The 14565-nt window shown below is 44.0% G+C and overlaps 1 protein-coding gene across 1 annotated transcript; it reads left to right on the top strand.

Moving 5' to 3' along the window:
* Positions 1 to 2132: 2132 nt before the first annotated feature.
* On the top strand, positions 2133 to 14279 carry CIMAP3 (ciliary microtubule associated protein 3). Its single transcript, XM_066624654.1, has 8 exons — positions 2133 to 2151; positions 3207 to 3327; positions 5832 to 6043; positions 7659 to 7801; positions 8224 to 8322; positions 9878 to 10011; positions 11834 to 11951; positions 12710 to 14279. Exons 1-8 carry the CDS (start codon positions 2133 to 2135, stop codon positions 12779 to 12781), a joined length of 918 nt encoding a protein of 305 aa, XP_066480751.1. The 3' UTR covers positions 12782 to 14279.
* The last annotated feature ends 286 nt before the right edge of the window (positions 14280 to 14565 follow it).

Here is a 14565-nt window from a genome sequence, read left to right as displayed (position 1 = left end):
GCCTAAGTGTAGAGAGCCAATTGCAATTTTGGATGCTATTAAAAGCCACTGCTGGGTAGTTCTAAGAACCACTCATGATTCATAACAAAGGAAGGTTCATTCATCATCTTTACAGGTGTAGACTGAACAATTTCCCATTTCCCCTTATATGCATAAGCTAACAAAGAAAGGATTAGAAGGCAGATTTTTTTTTTACAGATGTTCCTCACAAGACTAAAATCCTTTAATGTATTTTACATACTGAATGCATCAGTGAGTACAAGCTTCTTTACCCAGAATTACCCAAAGCAAGTTTCACCACGCTATATGCAAACAGCCCCTTCCCCTCAGCACCATTCCAGCTGGGGGGAGTAAAATGGAGGTATATGCCTGGCTCCAAAAGGGAGGGGCCACTTGCACACCACAGTGAGGCTCCCAGCAAAACTTAGTGCTTTGCACCCCTTCTAGCTACACCACTGAGCTTCAAAACCCCAGATTAGCCTTAGCACTACAGAATACTTGTGTTTCTAACAAAATAAATTATCCTTCATGACCAGAGACATAATGAAATGACCTGAAGTCATCAGAGTAAAGAGAACTAGTAAAGGACATTCAGTTCTTCTTTGTCCATGACGAGAAACACCCTCTGGGATATCATGTAATGATGGAAACATAGATGAAACTACAAAAACATTTGCTTGTTCCACATATACAATCCAAAACACTGGTTGGCTACTCTGAGTGTTTAGTAACATGCTTAAAATGTTATGTGCTATAAGATGTTCTAGAACAGGGGTGCTCACACTTTTTTGGCTCGAGAGCTACTTTGAAACCCAGCAAGGCCCGGAGATCTACCAGAGTTTTTTTTACAATGTTTGCGCCATCATAACATATAACATTTATGTGTACAATGTATGTTGGTGTACCTTGAGCCCCACTGAGTATAACAGGACTTACTCCTGAGTAGACATGCCTAGGATTAGGCTGTGAGGCTGCAATCCTAGGCACACTTACCTGGGAGTAAGCCCCATTGAGTACAATGGGCCTTACTCCCGGCGTTTCCTCCCAGAGGCACCTGAAGGGGGGGGTCGGCACTCTGCGATCTACTCATTTTGCCTCGCGATCTACTGGTAGATCACGATCCACCTATTGAGCACCCCTGTTCTAGAAGTTTGGCAAAGCCTGTTTTAAAAGCATATTTTAAAAATGTTGGCATGTTCTACATGGAGGAAGATATCACAATGATAGAAATGCCTGCAGCCACAGGGTCTTGTAAATTTATTTCATTTGCTATAAAGCATCAGCAATGGTGGAAATACATTGGCAACAATCTTACCTTAACCATTCATATTCTAAACCAGGGGTGCCCAAACCCCGGCCCAGGGGGCACTTGCAGCCCTCAGGGACATCCAATCCAGCCCTCGGGGAACTCCCAGTCTCCAATGAGCCTCTGGCCCTCCAGAGCCTTGCTGGAGCCCATGCTGGCCCAATGCAACTGCTCTCAGCATGAGGATGACTATTCGGCCTCTCACCTAAACTGTGGGACGAGGGCTCCCTCCACTATTTTATGTATCACGTCTGTGATGCAGCAGTGGCAGCAAAGGAAAAACTAGCTGTGCTTTGTGCAAGGCCTTTTATAGGGCATGAGCTACTGCAAGACCTTCATTCATTCATATAAGTTCCATCTCTAATATATTCATTTATGTAAATTTATTCAAATTTTAAAAGTTAATTCATTAATTTTTTTCCCCCAGTCCCTGACACAGTGTCAGAGAGATGATGTGGCCCTCCTGCCAAAATGTTTGGACACCCCTGTTCTAAGCAACTGAAACCAGGGTTCTTCCCAATAAGTGAAATATGTCCTTGGACAACCAAAAAAGCTGCTGCTTTTTCAAAACTTAAATAAAAATCAAATAAGGCTTAGCTCAAACAGCAAACAGATTAAAACAAGTCCATGTGAAAGTATGTGTCATAATTAGACTACAGTGATTCCAGGGCAACAGTTCTATAGCCTGTATGATGTCAGGTTTGAAGATCACAATGACCTTGAAAAAAACAATGAGTAAGAAAGCACACAGTCAGGTGCTATTCTCATCTGCTCCTGTTTGTTTTATGTCTTTCTACCACACCTCATTTGAAACAGTCTTTGAACCATGGTGGAGCAGTTGGCAGGTAAGTGTGTAAATACAATTAGTCCACAGAACCTGTTACAATACAATTTTCCATCTAAATGCTTTCATACTTCCTAATATTTCATAGGTACACTTACCACAAAGTCAACAGGTTCCAATAGACAGCTACATAGAGGATAAGCAGTCTCTAGCCAGGAATGTTACATGCCACCAGTGGAAGGAAAAGTCTGAGATTGACAGTGGGACAGAAAAGAGTTAAGTGGTAACAGAGATGCAAATAAAAGGAAGCCAGACTAGGATGGTTCTGAAAACATTTTGCTGAACAAAAGAACTGGCTCTTGATTTTTGGATTCCCAAACAACAGGGCTATCAAGGTTACTTTTGGACCACAGGGCCATCAGAAGAGACCATTAAGAAAGGTAAAGGAGCAGAGCAAATGGCCTTTAAGAGGCACACAAGACAAGTGACTCCCAAAGAGAGATATTAAAAGCAATAATAGAGACACAGCAGTCCAAATCACTAATATACTGCTGGCCAATTGTCCTGACCCCTACAGCTTCTTAGCAAAGGGAAGAAGCACATTGTAGCTGCATTACAATTAACATGTGCCTTGGAAGAGAGAACTCACCTTAAAAAGCAAATTGATTAATGGAAGCATTTCAGTCAATCAATAAATCACTCATAAAAGCTAGTTCAATTAAACACGGGTTCAGGAAGAACTAGAGGTTGGTCACAGCAGAGGAACAGATTATGATGCTGGGGAATGCACCTGCCACCCTGTTCTAGCAGGACTTCTCTGGTTATGAACAACCGCATCTCCATCCTTTCTTAAATTTATTCTGCTACTCCCCCCTTGCACCTTAAATGTGCTTTCCATTCTCAGTTAAAAATGATGACTTAAAAAAAAAAGTACAGGTTCAGAGACCTCAACTGCATAGCCTTTCTCTTTTACCCTTCTTCTGACGTCTCCCTTATGTTAATATCTGACAGCATTCCCTCCACTGGCCTCCAGTGGCCATTGGAGGAGGTGGCAGCAGAAGCAGTGGATACCAAGGAAGGGAGGTAAACTCTTCCCATCCTCCTTTTGGTGTCCAGGGCTGCTGCTGCCTCCTCCTCCTCTAATGGCCTGTGGAGGGAATGCTGAGGGCCCAGCATTCCATTTGCAGCCGGTACAGGAAGTGATGGTGATGGTGGCACAAGATGCCAAGGTGGACAGGTAGGTGAAGCGGGCAGGTCTTGGGGGTTACTGTTCCCGCTATGCCAATTAATTATAGCAACAGAACAAAACTGAACACCAACAAAACTGGCAATGCAGTACTATAATAAATAATGATGTTCCTTTAAGAGCATGGAGGGCATGAGGAGGGGGAGCCATGCAGGCTCAGCAAGGGCAAAATCTAAAAATCAAGGATGTCCCTTTAAGAACTAAAAAGATATGCAAACAGCAGTAAAGGATGCTAAATTTCTGCCTAGCCAGCCCATAGATGTAGACATATGATCCCTGTTGTGTTGGGTATACAACATTGGACAGAAATGGCTTAAGCGCAGGTAACCTTTGCCTCAAGCTCCTCAAAAAACTTGAGGACTTAAGTAAGGAAAAATGTATAATGGAAATCCCATTCTCTCTCTCTCTCTCTCTCTCTCTCTCTCTCTCTCTCTCTCTCTCTCTCTCTCTCTCTGTTGTCAGAATTGCAGCACTGCCCTAGATGGACCGCTGCTGTGACTCCCCCCAGCAGCCATTAGATGCAAGGGAGGGCACCAGGATGCAGGTCTTTTGTTGTCTGGTGTGCTCCCCGGGCATTTGGTGGGCTGCTGTGAGATACAGGAAGCTGGACTAGGTGGGCCTATGGCCTGATCCAGCGGGGCTGTTCTTATGTACTTAGTATAAAAAAACAAGGAGAGGAATAACCAGGATGCATATAAGAAAAACAACACTAGCTTAAATTCTCACTCTGTGTGGGGAGGGGCTTAAACTCTCAATCTCACAGTGTGTGTGTGTGTGTGTGTGTGTGTGTGTGGCTTAAAGTCTCACACTGTGCATGTGGCTTAGGGCACGATCCTAACCAGGTCTACTCAGCAGTAAGTCCTATTGTGTTCAGTGGGACTTACTCCTAGGAAACATAAGAACATAAGAACAGCCCCACTGGATCAGGCCATAGGCCCATCTAGTCCAGCTTCCTGTATCTCACAGCGGCCCACCAAATGCCCCAGGGAGCACACCAGATAACAAGAGACCTCATCCTGGTGCCCTCCCTTGCACCTGGCATTCTGACATAGCCCATTTCTAAAATCAGGAGGTTGCACTTACACATCATGGCTTGTAACCCGTAATGGATTTTTCCTACAGAAACTTGTCCAATCCCCTTTTAAAGGCATCCAAGCCAGACGCCATCACCACATCCTGTGGCAAGGAGTTCCACAGACCAACCACACGCTGAGTAAACAAATATTTTCTTTTGTCTGTTCTAACTCTCCCAACACTCAATTTTAGTGAATCTCCCCTGGCTCTGGTGTTATATGAGCGTGTAAGGAGCATCTCTCTATCCACTCTGTCCATCCCCTGCATAATTTTGTATGTCTCAATCATGTCCCCCCTCAGGCGCCTCTTTTCTAGGCTGAAGAGGCCCAAACGCCGTAGCCTTTCCTCATAAGGAAGGTGCCCCAGCCCCGTAATCATCTTAGTCGCTCTCTTTTGCACCTTTTCCATTTCCACTATGTCTTTTTTGAGATGCGGCGACCAGAACTGGACACAATACTCCAGGTGTGGCCTTACCATCAATTTGTACAATGGCATTATAATATTAGCCGTTTTGTTCTCAATACCTTTTCTAATGATCCCAAGCATAGAATTGGCCTTCTTTATTGCCGCCGCACATTGAGTTGACACTTTCATCGACCTGTCCACCACCACCCCAAGATCTCTCTCCTGATCTGTCACAGACAGCTCAGAACCCATCAGCCTATATGTAAAGTTTTGATTTTTTGCCCAATGTGCATGACCTTACACTTACTGACATTGAAGTGTATCTGCCATTTTGCTGCCCATTCTGCCAGTCTGGAGAGATCCTTCTGGAGCTCCTCACAATCACGCCTGGTCTTCACCACTTGGAAAAGTTTGGTGTCGTCTGCAAACTTTGCCGCCTCACTGCTCACCCCTGTCTCCAGGTCATTTATGAAGAGGTTGAAAAGCACCTGTCCCAGGACAGATCCTTGGGGCACACCGCTTTTCACTTCTCTCCATTGTGAAAATTGCCCATTGACACCCACTCTGTTTCCTGGCCTTCAACCAGTTCTCAATCCATGAGAGGACCTGTCATGGTCAAGTGGAAAGTGATGTTAGGATTGCAGCCTTAGGGCTCAATCCTATCCAGTTTTCCAGTGTCGGTGCAGTTGCACCAGTGGGGTGTGTTCTGCATCCCGAGGTGGAGGGGCAGTCACTGGGGCCTTCTCAAGGTATGGGAGCACATGTTCCCTTGCCACAGGGCCGCACTGTAGCTACACCGAAGCTGGAAAGTTGGATAGGATTGGGTCCTTAAACTCTCACTGGGTGTGTGGCTTGGGCTACAATGCTATCCACACTTTCCTGGGAGTAAGCCCCATTGACTATCATGGGACTTACTTCTGAGTAGACCTGCATAGGACTTGTCTGTTAAACTCTCGCAGTGCGCGCGCGTGTGTGTGTGTGTCTGCCTTAAACTCTCGCACTCTGCGTGTTACAAGCCACCCGGCCAGGACTCTTCCTGCAACAGCAAAAGAGCGCCGCCCACTCAGCGTCCGACTGACAGCTCTCTCCCCTGCAGCCTTTCTAGAGCTCAGAGACGCATCGCAGCTGCGCCCGCCCTCGACACCATGGCAACAGCCAGGCTACGCACCCAAGAGGAGCCGCTTCAGCATGCTCTCCGGGAAGCGCCTGCTGGCTTGGGAGCTCACAGGTGAGGTGGGCGGGGATTGGCTGGCGTGGGCGCGCGAGCGGTGCGCAGCCAGTCCCGGGCTGCGCTAGGTTGAGCGGGCTGGTCTCCTTCCGCTCCCAGCTGGTTGGTGCGCACTTGAGCTGCAATCCTATCCGCACTTACCTGGGAGTAAGCTGCACTGACTGTAATGGGATTTACTTCTGAGTAGACATGCATAGGTTTTGGGCTCTTGGCCATGCTGAATTTGGATATACTGTACTGTAATGCATGAGTACCAGAAATTCAATATATGTTGCTGCCATTAGATTATAGACAAACATGCACAACTTTCCTTGCCATTTGTGTGTGTGTGTGTGTGTGTAGACATACATGCACACACATATGCACACAACTTTTCTGGGGTGGCCGTTGCCAATTGTGTGTGTGTGTGCGTGTGTATAGACACACACACAACTTTTCTGGGGTGGCCCTTGTCAATCATGCCAGTAATTGTCTGTCTGGATTTCTAGCCTCAGAGAACCACTTTCACCTTGTGTGCATGGAATCCCTAAACACTACAGATGATTCCTGGGGCAAGTTTCTAGAAGGGATGATTCCTGGGGCAAGTTTCCATGACTCTGGTGACTGTTTCAAAAGGCTCACTTGGGAGCAAACAAAATCTCACAAACAATCAGTCTGCCACAAAATCTCACTATTCAGTCCCTCTGTACACTAATTTGGCAACAACTTCCAGAAAAGGAAACCCTGTGAATCTGTTGCAGCAAACAAAGGGTCTGGACTGCACTAGCAAATGGACTTTTCCTCTGGAGTCAGGCTTTTTGACTGTGATGAAAGTTTGGAATGTGGTAAAACTTACTTCTAAGTAAACACAATAGGGTTGGATCTTTAGAATAGCGCAAGTAAATGCCCCTAAAGTTTGTTGCATGTGTCTCCCTCTACAGTTAAATCCAGGCAAAAAGAAATTTCCTTTCACAGCGGTGTTCACATTCATTTTGCACTTACTGTACATTTAACACCCTAACAACAAAGGGAGCTCATAAAGCTTTCCTTGGTCCTGGCAGGCCGAATTCAAACATTGAAGGGAACTGTTTCAGTTAATTCCTATTAATTAATTCCTATTTCAGTTAATTCCTATTGGGTAGGATTCCTGCTTGAAATGTCACTTCCGGTCATGACATCACTTCCAGTGGGTCCTGACAGATTCTCATTTTAAAAAGTGGGTCCCAGTGCTAAAAGTTTGAGAACCACTGGTCAAGTTCATCCCTTTCCTATCTGCCAGAAATCAACCATTCAGACCACGCATGTACAGGATATTCCAGAACACATTTCTGCCAGCTGTGTGGGCCAGAAGGGACTCCGTAAATGGAAGCCCCACACAGGTCTTGATTCCAGACTCAGAAGCACTGGAAAGGTACTTCCAATATTCAAGTACATAGAGTCATTTGGAAGGGCTTTCAGTGGGGGTATGCCAATGAAGTTGCCTCAGGCAGCTTAAGGCCAGCTCCGTTTCATATAATACAGTGCACTAGAGACAAGATCTCATCATACCATTTTTTGCATCCTTAATTTTACAGCACATGCTGTGAAGACAGACAATATTCTGACTGGCACTCATAATTGTTCCTGGGGTTTGCAGAGGCACAGAAGCGAAATTCATTTGGATCATGTCAGGCGAGGAAAATTTTCCCATTTATTCAGCCTCCAGACCGATTAGGCAATGAGCATGTACCAATTAAAGGTGATCCAGAACGTGGACCTGGAACTTATAACCATGCAGAGGTAAACTTTACTGTTTGTGTATTTTTGCTCTAGTGATTCTCACTTAGAAGTAAAGAAAGAAAATTGAATGCTTTAGTACTCACTGGACTGTTTCCAAAAATGAGGCCCTTGTTGTGTTGCATGAATTCTAATTATAAATTACCATCCCTGTCTTAGAAAATTTGTAGCTTGTGTATCTGGGGCTGCCATCCACAACTGATTTAAAATGGATGACACAGAATACATGAAATCAGTGGATGCTTCCACACAGGCTCTTTGTAACACTACCCGGTCACTGCTTTTCTATCCTCAGTCACATGCAGAATTACAGTGTTCCTTCTGCCTGACTTCTAGGCATGTTTGAGACCCAGCACCCTTAGAAATTTTGTTCTGTCTGTTATGGGAAAACCACATAACTTCAGTGATGTTATTCTGTTTAATAGAGAACAACTCTTCTATACAGCCTGATTCACAAACCAGAGAGTTCTAAAGGTTACAGTATGGGTGCAAGAACAGCTTCACGTTTTGGATTACAAAGCAAGGTAAAGTCCGCTATCATTATTTTTGCTGTAATACAAGTCCTGATCCCCTTGAGTAAAAATGTGCTGTAATATAGACATAAGCCCCCAACCTGCAATAACACATTGTCATCAGAGGTGGGAATATTTCGCTTCTGTGGCAAGATTTTTCAGAGTAATCTTGATTTTAGTCAATGAGATTGACACAAGCACAGATGTCCTTAAAATTGCAGCTAAAGTCAGCAAATAGTTTCTCTAGAATGGTCCTGAGATAATCTTATTGACTTCCATGGAATCTCAGGGTTTTGTAATAAAGTGATTGGTTTAGACCAACCATTTTCAACCACTGTGCCGTGACACACTGTTGTGCCGCGAATGGTCCCCAGGTGTGCCGAGGGAGTTTGGTGGAGGGTCATTTATTAATAGGACCAATAGGGGGTATGAGCCCCCCACCAACAGCATGGTGTGCCTTGTCAATTGTCAAAAACTGATGGTGTGCCTTGACAATTCTAGTAACTTGTCAGAGTGCCATGAGACGAAAAAGGTTGAAAATCACTGGTTTAGATGGTATTGCGCTAAATGGACCAATGTTCAACTCAAGATAAAACAGCTTTATATTTGCAAAGCAGAATCTGTTCTTAAGTTTCCAACTCCACACTCATCAGAAGTAGCCCTAATCACGCATTACATGCAAAGTAAAACCAACTTCTAATCAAGCCAGTTAAGCAAATTGAAAATGAATCCCTGACACATGAAGATACTCTCTGTTACAGTCAGTGCATTAAGCGTCATAAGGTGAAAGAGAATTTTCCTCACCACTGTTGGCTTACCTGTGAAACAGAAATACCAACAGAACTTCTAAAGAATCAGTCCTGCTCTGATGGGGTATAGGAAGAGATAAAGAAAGATCAAGCTAACATTCTTACAGCCCAGTCCTTTGCAGGCCTGCTGACCGTGGAATGTGTGTTCCACTGGTGGCGACTGCTTTATGGCAGTTGTAAAAAATGTGAATTCATGTGCTGCTGGAGTGCCGGTGGAAAGGCCAAAGCCTTCCCCTGCGCACTGGAGTATCACCAGTCACCCACAAAGGCAGGTAGGATAGCGGAGGTTGGAAAAGGGTGGGAGGAGGATAGAACAAGATGGAAACAGGGACAGGACAAAATGGCGGAGTGATAGGAGCAGGGGGAGGGCAGATCAGGTCCAGGAATGGGGCAGGTTTGATGGTAGCAGCAGCTGCTGCTGCTGCTGAATCCTAGCTCCCTTCCTAGACCCAATCTCACGGCACAGGTCTATGCAGACCTGCACAAACAAATTCGCTAGCGCAGGTCCAAGTAGACCCCTTCACCCTGTGGAGGCTTACACCTGAGTAAGAGAACAAATGATACCTTACCCAGAAAAGATCTCTGCAACTGCCCCTCTTGCAGGATGCAGCAATAGCCATTTTGGCATCATGGCATTTGTGGGGAGGGGAAACAATAGAATGTTACTTGGGGCATATAAAGATGTCCTATATTTAATCATCATCATCATCATCTGCATAATTGTTCACATAACTTAATTTTATATGTTCAATTTATAGCATGAGACTCCTGCTCCAACAGCATACCAGGTAATACGGATCCAAGAGTTAAAGCACCTGTCTTCACATGCTGTATTTTCCAGCAATTTGCCACGATTTCCAGCAAAGATTCCAGATTCAGAACTTTTCCCTGGGTACTGTTTTTTATGTCCTGAATTACTGACAGCTATGATAGGACCACGAAGAATGCACAGAGTTATTACCCAATTTCAAGAGTTTCCAAGGAAATTATTTCAAATAAACTTCCATGTTTATTTGGAAATAATATGTGTTTACAGGAGTTTACTCCCTTTACTAGGCTTACTCCCTTGACAGTGCATCCAAAGTCATCCAGACCCATCACAAAATGCAGATACTTCCATGAAAATAAAGTCTGATTTATCAGGACTTTGTCATGTGGAAGTGGCCCTCAGACTTAGCAGTTGATGGTCAGGACCCCATGTAGTTGCAGCAGTAAATTCTTCCTATTCATCTATCCCTCAGTCTTGGTTAAACTAAACTGAGTGGAATTTTTCATGTGAACACATTTAAAAAATGATTTGCAGAACCAAATGTAAATGTCTGTTTTTCAGATCTTGTTATTATAAGTCACGGTTTCCTCTACGGCTTTGATGGTTGCAAATAGCCAGCATTAATCTACTTGTGTTCTTCAGGAAATTATATGAATCTCCTATTCCAACCATCTCTTGTTTTTTCTTTGGTGTTTTGACTTACCTGGATTATTTTTGAACAGGAAATAGATACCTAAGTTCTTCCAAGGTACCTCAAGACTACCTGCAGGTTCAGTAGCAGTATGCCTCTGAATCAGTGGTGCAGCTAGCAGGGGGTGGGAGGCGATCCCTCAGGGTGACACCACTAGTGACCAAAATAGTTAAAATCATGGTTGTTAGGAATAATACCATTATGTTATATACAATTTGATTATTTACATTGCATTATTTACAGCAGAATGCAATGAAACAAACTGGAGTGATATGTTTCCATTCTATCAAAAGTTATGGCTGAAAAACCAGAACACAAAAATGCAACTGTCTTATGTAACAAAGTACAATTTCCTTAACTCAAAACGAACCAATGAATCTGATTGTTCAAAGAGCCAAAGAGATGTTATTATGACACAGCATGGAACCAATAAGGTGTTAGCAAGGTGACACCCTTGGGGAGTGACACAGAGGTGGATCCAGTGTTTGTGTTTAGGGGGGGTATGAGCACTAACTTAACTCCAGAGCCCACGTCAACCAGGTGGGTTGAACTTTGCACTCTGTGGCCAAGGTTTGCTGAGTGGGTAGACTGAGGCTCCCATCCAGACTTAGAGCCCAAATCTACCAGCCAAGTAGACCGGGGCTCCCATTCTGACCATCCTCTGGAGCCCTTTTCTAGACAGGTAGACCTGGGCTCCCATCTGGATTTGGAGTCCAGATCTACCTGCTGGGTAGACCTGGGTTCTCATGTAATACATGCAGGACCAACCCATCCATGAGGCCAGCTGATATAGGTTGAAACAACAGCAGATTGCAAGATGACCAAGAGGGTGGCCAGCTCAGGGTGTCTTTCATCCCATGTCTGCTGCTGTCACCTCCCACCGCCTGCCACTGATGCAAGCCACAATGATTGCTTCCTGCATGCTCAAGCAAGAACAGGATCAGTCCCCTCCTTGCCATGCTCACACACTGCTGTCAAACCTGGAAGTGCAGGACTTCCAGTTCTATTGACAGGGATAGAAGGAACAAAAGCATTTGCTTTTTCCCTGTAAATAAAAGACCCACACTTCCAAGTCTGATGACAGCGTGCAAGTATCTTGAGAAGAGTTTGGGGAATTTTTTGACAGAGAAGGGAGATGACGTCAGACAACATCCCTAGTTGTACCGCCTTGGGCACGTGTAAAGTACATTGTATAAAGGGATTACATTAGTCCAGTGCATATTTGAAGGATTGTGTGTGTCTCTTTCTCTTTAGACCTGGCACTTACGACCCTTACAAAATGCCACACAGGCACGTCACCTGGCCAGGAAAGTTTGGATCTCCAGACTGGTCTTTAGTACCAGCAATACCAAAGAGGACACTGAGGACTGAGGTATGAAACACACAGTGCAATCCAATGCATGTCTACTCAGAAGTAAATTCCATTAAATTAAATTGGGCTTACTCCAAGGAAGGTGTGGTTAGGATTGTAGCTTTAGGGCCCAATCCTATCCAGTTTTCCAGTGCCAGTGCAGCCATGCCAGTGGGCTATGCACTGCATTCTACGGTGGGGAGGTAGTCACAGAGACCCTTTTAAGGTATGGGAACATTTGTTCCCTTACCTTGGGGTTGCATTGCAGTGCAACCACCACAGGATGCAGTGCATGCCCCATTGGTTCAGCAGCACCAGCACTGGAAAATTGGATAGGATTGGGCTGTTGCTTGGGAGTCCTTCAATTTACCCAGTAGAATTCCCCAGAACATAACAACTTCTGTTATGAGAAAAGATTCTGCTGCTGGCCTGCTTTCTGGGTGGCAGCGATTAGTCTCTACTGACAATAAAGAATAATTTAGAAGCAAAATTATCATGTGGTTTTATCTGGACATGGATAGAAGCCGTTTGGAAATATTGACACAATTAAATGTTCCTAGTGGAAAAACCTATTGCATGGATAGGAGTCAGGCTTCCTTCTGATACATGATAGTCTGAAAAGTAATGGCTTGCTCCATCTGTTTCTTTTGGGGGAATTTTTCTGTTTGAAACAATTGTTGTGAGATGGAAGTATTAGACTGAAAATGCTAGTATTTTATTGTTATTGTACTGTAGTTTTCTAACACCACTGAGTGTATCCATATTTGTATCTATTGTAGCTGATTACAGACAAAGAATTCAGGAAGTATCGGAATTTAGTGGCCTACCTGAGCATATATTACAGTGAATAATTTCGCCGGTTGGAATCGTTTGTCTCCTGGATATTTAGACTACTTATTCACCTTCTTGTTTTTAGATAGAATGTGTAGCTATTTGTCATTTGTTACTTAATAGTCACAATGCTTCCCAAACTACTGTGTTGTTATGCTTTCAAATGCTTCCTCCTTTACTAGTTTTTAATGTTCTGGTTCTGAATCCTCAAATGATTTCATACAAGATGCTCACCATCATGAAGCTGGAAAAACGGCCTCAAATATAGGGTCTTGGCTAATTAACGGTGTTCTCATTATATATATAATTGCAAACAGCTACTGGGTTCATGCCAGCCCTTCAGATTCCCTTCCACCTGCTGCATATGCCTCTCCTCCACAGTTTTAGCCAGATTGCCCTATCTTACCTTGATTTGTATACCTTGTTTTGATGCCTTGCCAACACTGAGAGGCTTGAGGTCACAGTGCCCACACTGCACTATCGAGCAGGAGGAAAAGTAACTAAAATGACACAGCCTAGTGAAATTCCAAGGTTCAGAATTTTTTTTGCATTGCTCTGTTCAGCTGCAGTTTCCTCTGTTAGCCACAGCACAAGGAATACAGTGCTAGAATCCAGTGCTGCTTATGCCTTCTGTGCTCAGGTATTTGTTTTAATTATTATTTGTGATCCAATAGCTGGCTTGGCATGTGATTTCTTGCACTGTAGTGCCTGCCTCTTGTGTATCTACATGCAGCTCAGGGCAGAATGACACCAGATGTCAGATATGGTTCTTTTTGACATGTTCTTTAATTTTTCTCTTTCCTTTTATTCTACTGTGCAGCCACTGAGGCTGCCATCTGAAGTGGAAGACTGGAGGTTTCTTAACCATTCCCCCACATGCACATTTTCTGGCTGAAAACCACCCTTTCCCAGCAGGATTCATCCCTCTACTGGGGAAAAAGTGCTGGTACTGTGCTTGGGGGAAACAGTTTGTAATTATTTTTATAGGTTTACTATACTTAAGGCATATGAAGATTCCATTGTGAACAACTAAAGGTTTGTCCGTGCAAATTGTTCCTTGATTAGACTGCAATGTGGTCCATCATTGGTGCATTGTATAGAATTGGTCCACTCCATCCTACCAACTGCTGTTGCTAGTTGTGGCATTAAAATATTTCTGTGCCCCACCACTGCATAAATAGTTTTTTTTGTTTCCTCAGACAGTTGGTTTTCACTTAACTGTTTCCCATGGGAGCCTTGTGATTCCATTGGAATCGCATGCCAGTTGATTATCCCCCATATTTGTTGTTCTTTTCAAGACTTTTCTGTGTCTTGTGAGCTAGTGGATTCAAATTAGGCAGCCAGTAGAGCCATTTGCCTCATAACAAAGTAGAAATATTTCTATCAGTTGGAAAAGAAACATATCAGGCTCAAGTAAACTCCAGACCACGAAACATGAATCCTGCAGCTCCATTCTGTTCTGCCTACCAAAACCTCTTCTTGTTTTCATAATTACTGATTTGTTGTTACTTGCCAAATGTGTCCTTTTGTTTAAATACATTGAAATAATAAAACGTGGAGAATGATTCTGTGCCCCCAAGGTGTCTGTGCTTTCATTTTCAAATGATACTTGCTCACTCATCATCAACATCTCTCTCTGTCTCTCTCTCACACACACACACACACACACACAAACACACGCACGCACGCACACAAGCAGCAAACATATTTCCATTGGAATGAATAAGTTGGTGTCAGCCTCTGTTGATGGCCCAAGATAGCATTGGGCTGTGAGTTACCCTGGAGAAAAGTGAGCTATAGAAAC

This window comes from Tiliqua scincoides, chromosome 4 (genome assembly GCF_035046505.1).
Source record: "Tiliqua scincoides isolate rTilSci1 chromosome 4, rTilSci1.hap2, whole genome shotgun sequence".
NCBI classification, from domain to species: Eukaryota; Metazoa; Chordata; class Lepidosauria; order Squamata; family Scincidae; genus Tiliqua; species Tiliqua scincoides.
Note: the sequence above shows the minus strand (reverse complement) of the source record. Positions and strands in the feature narration are given on the sequence as shown.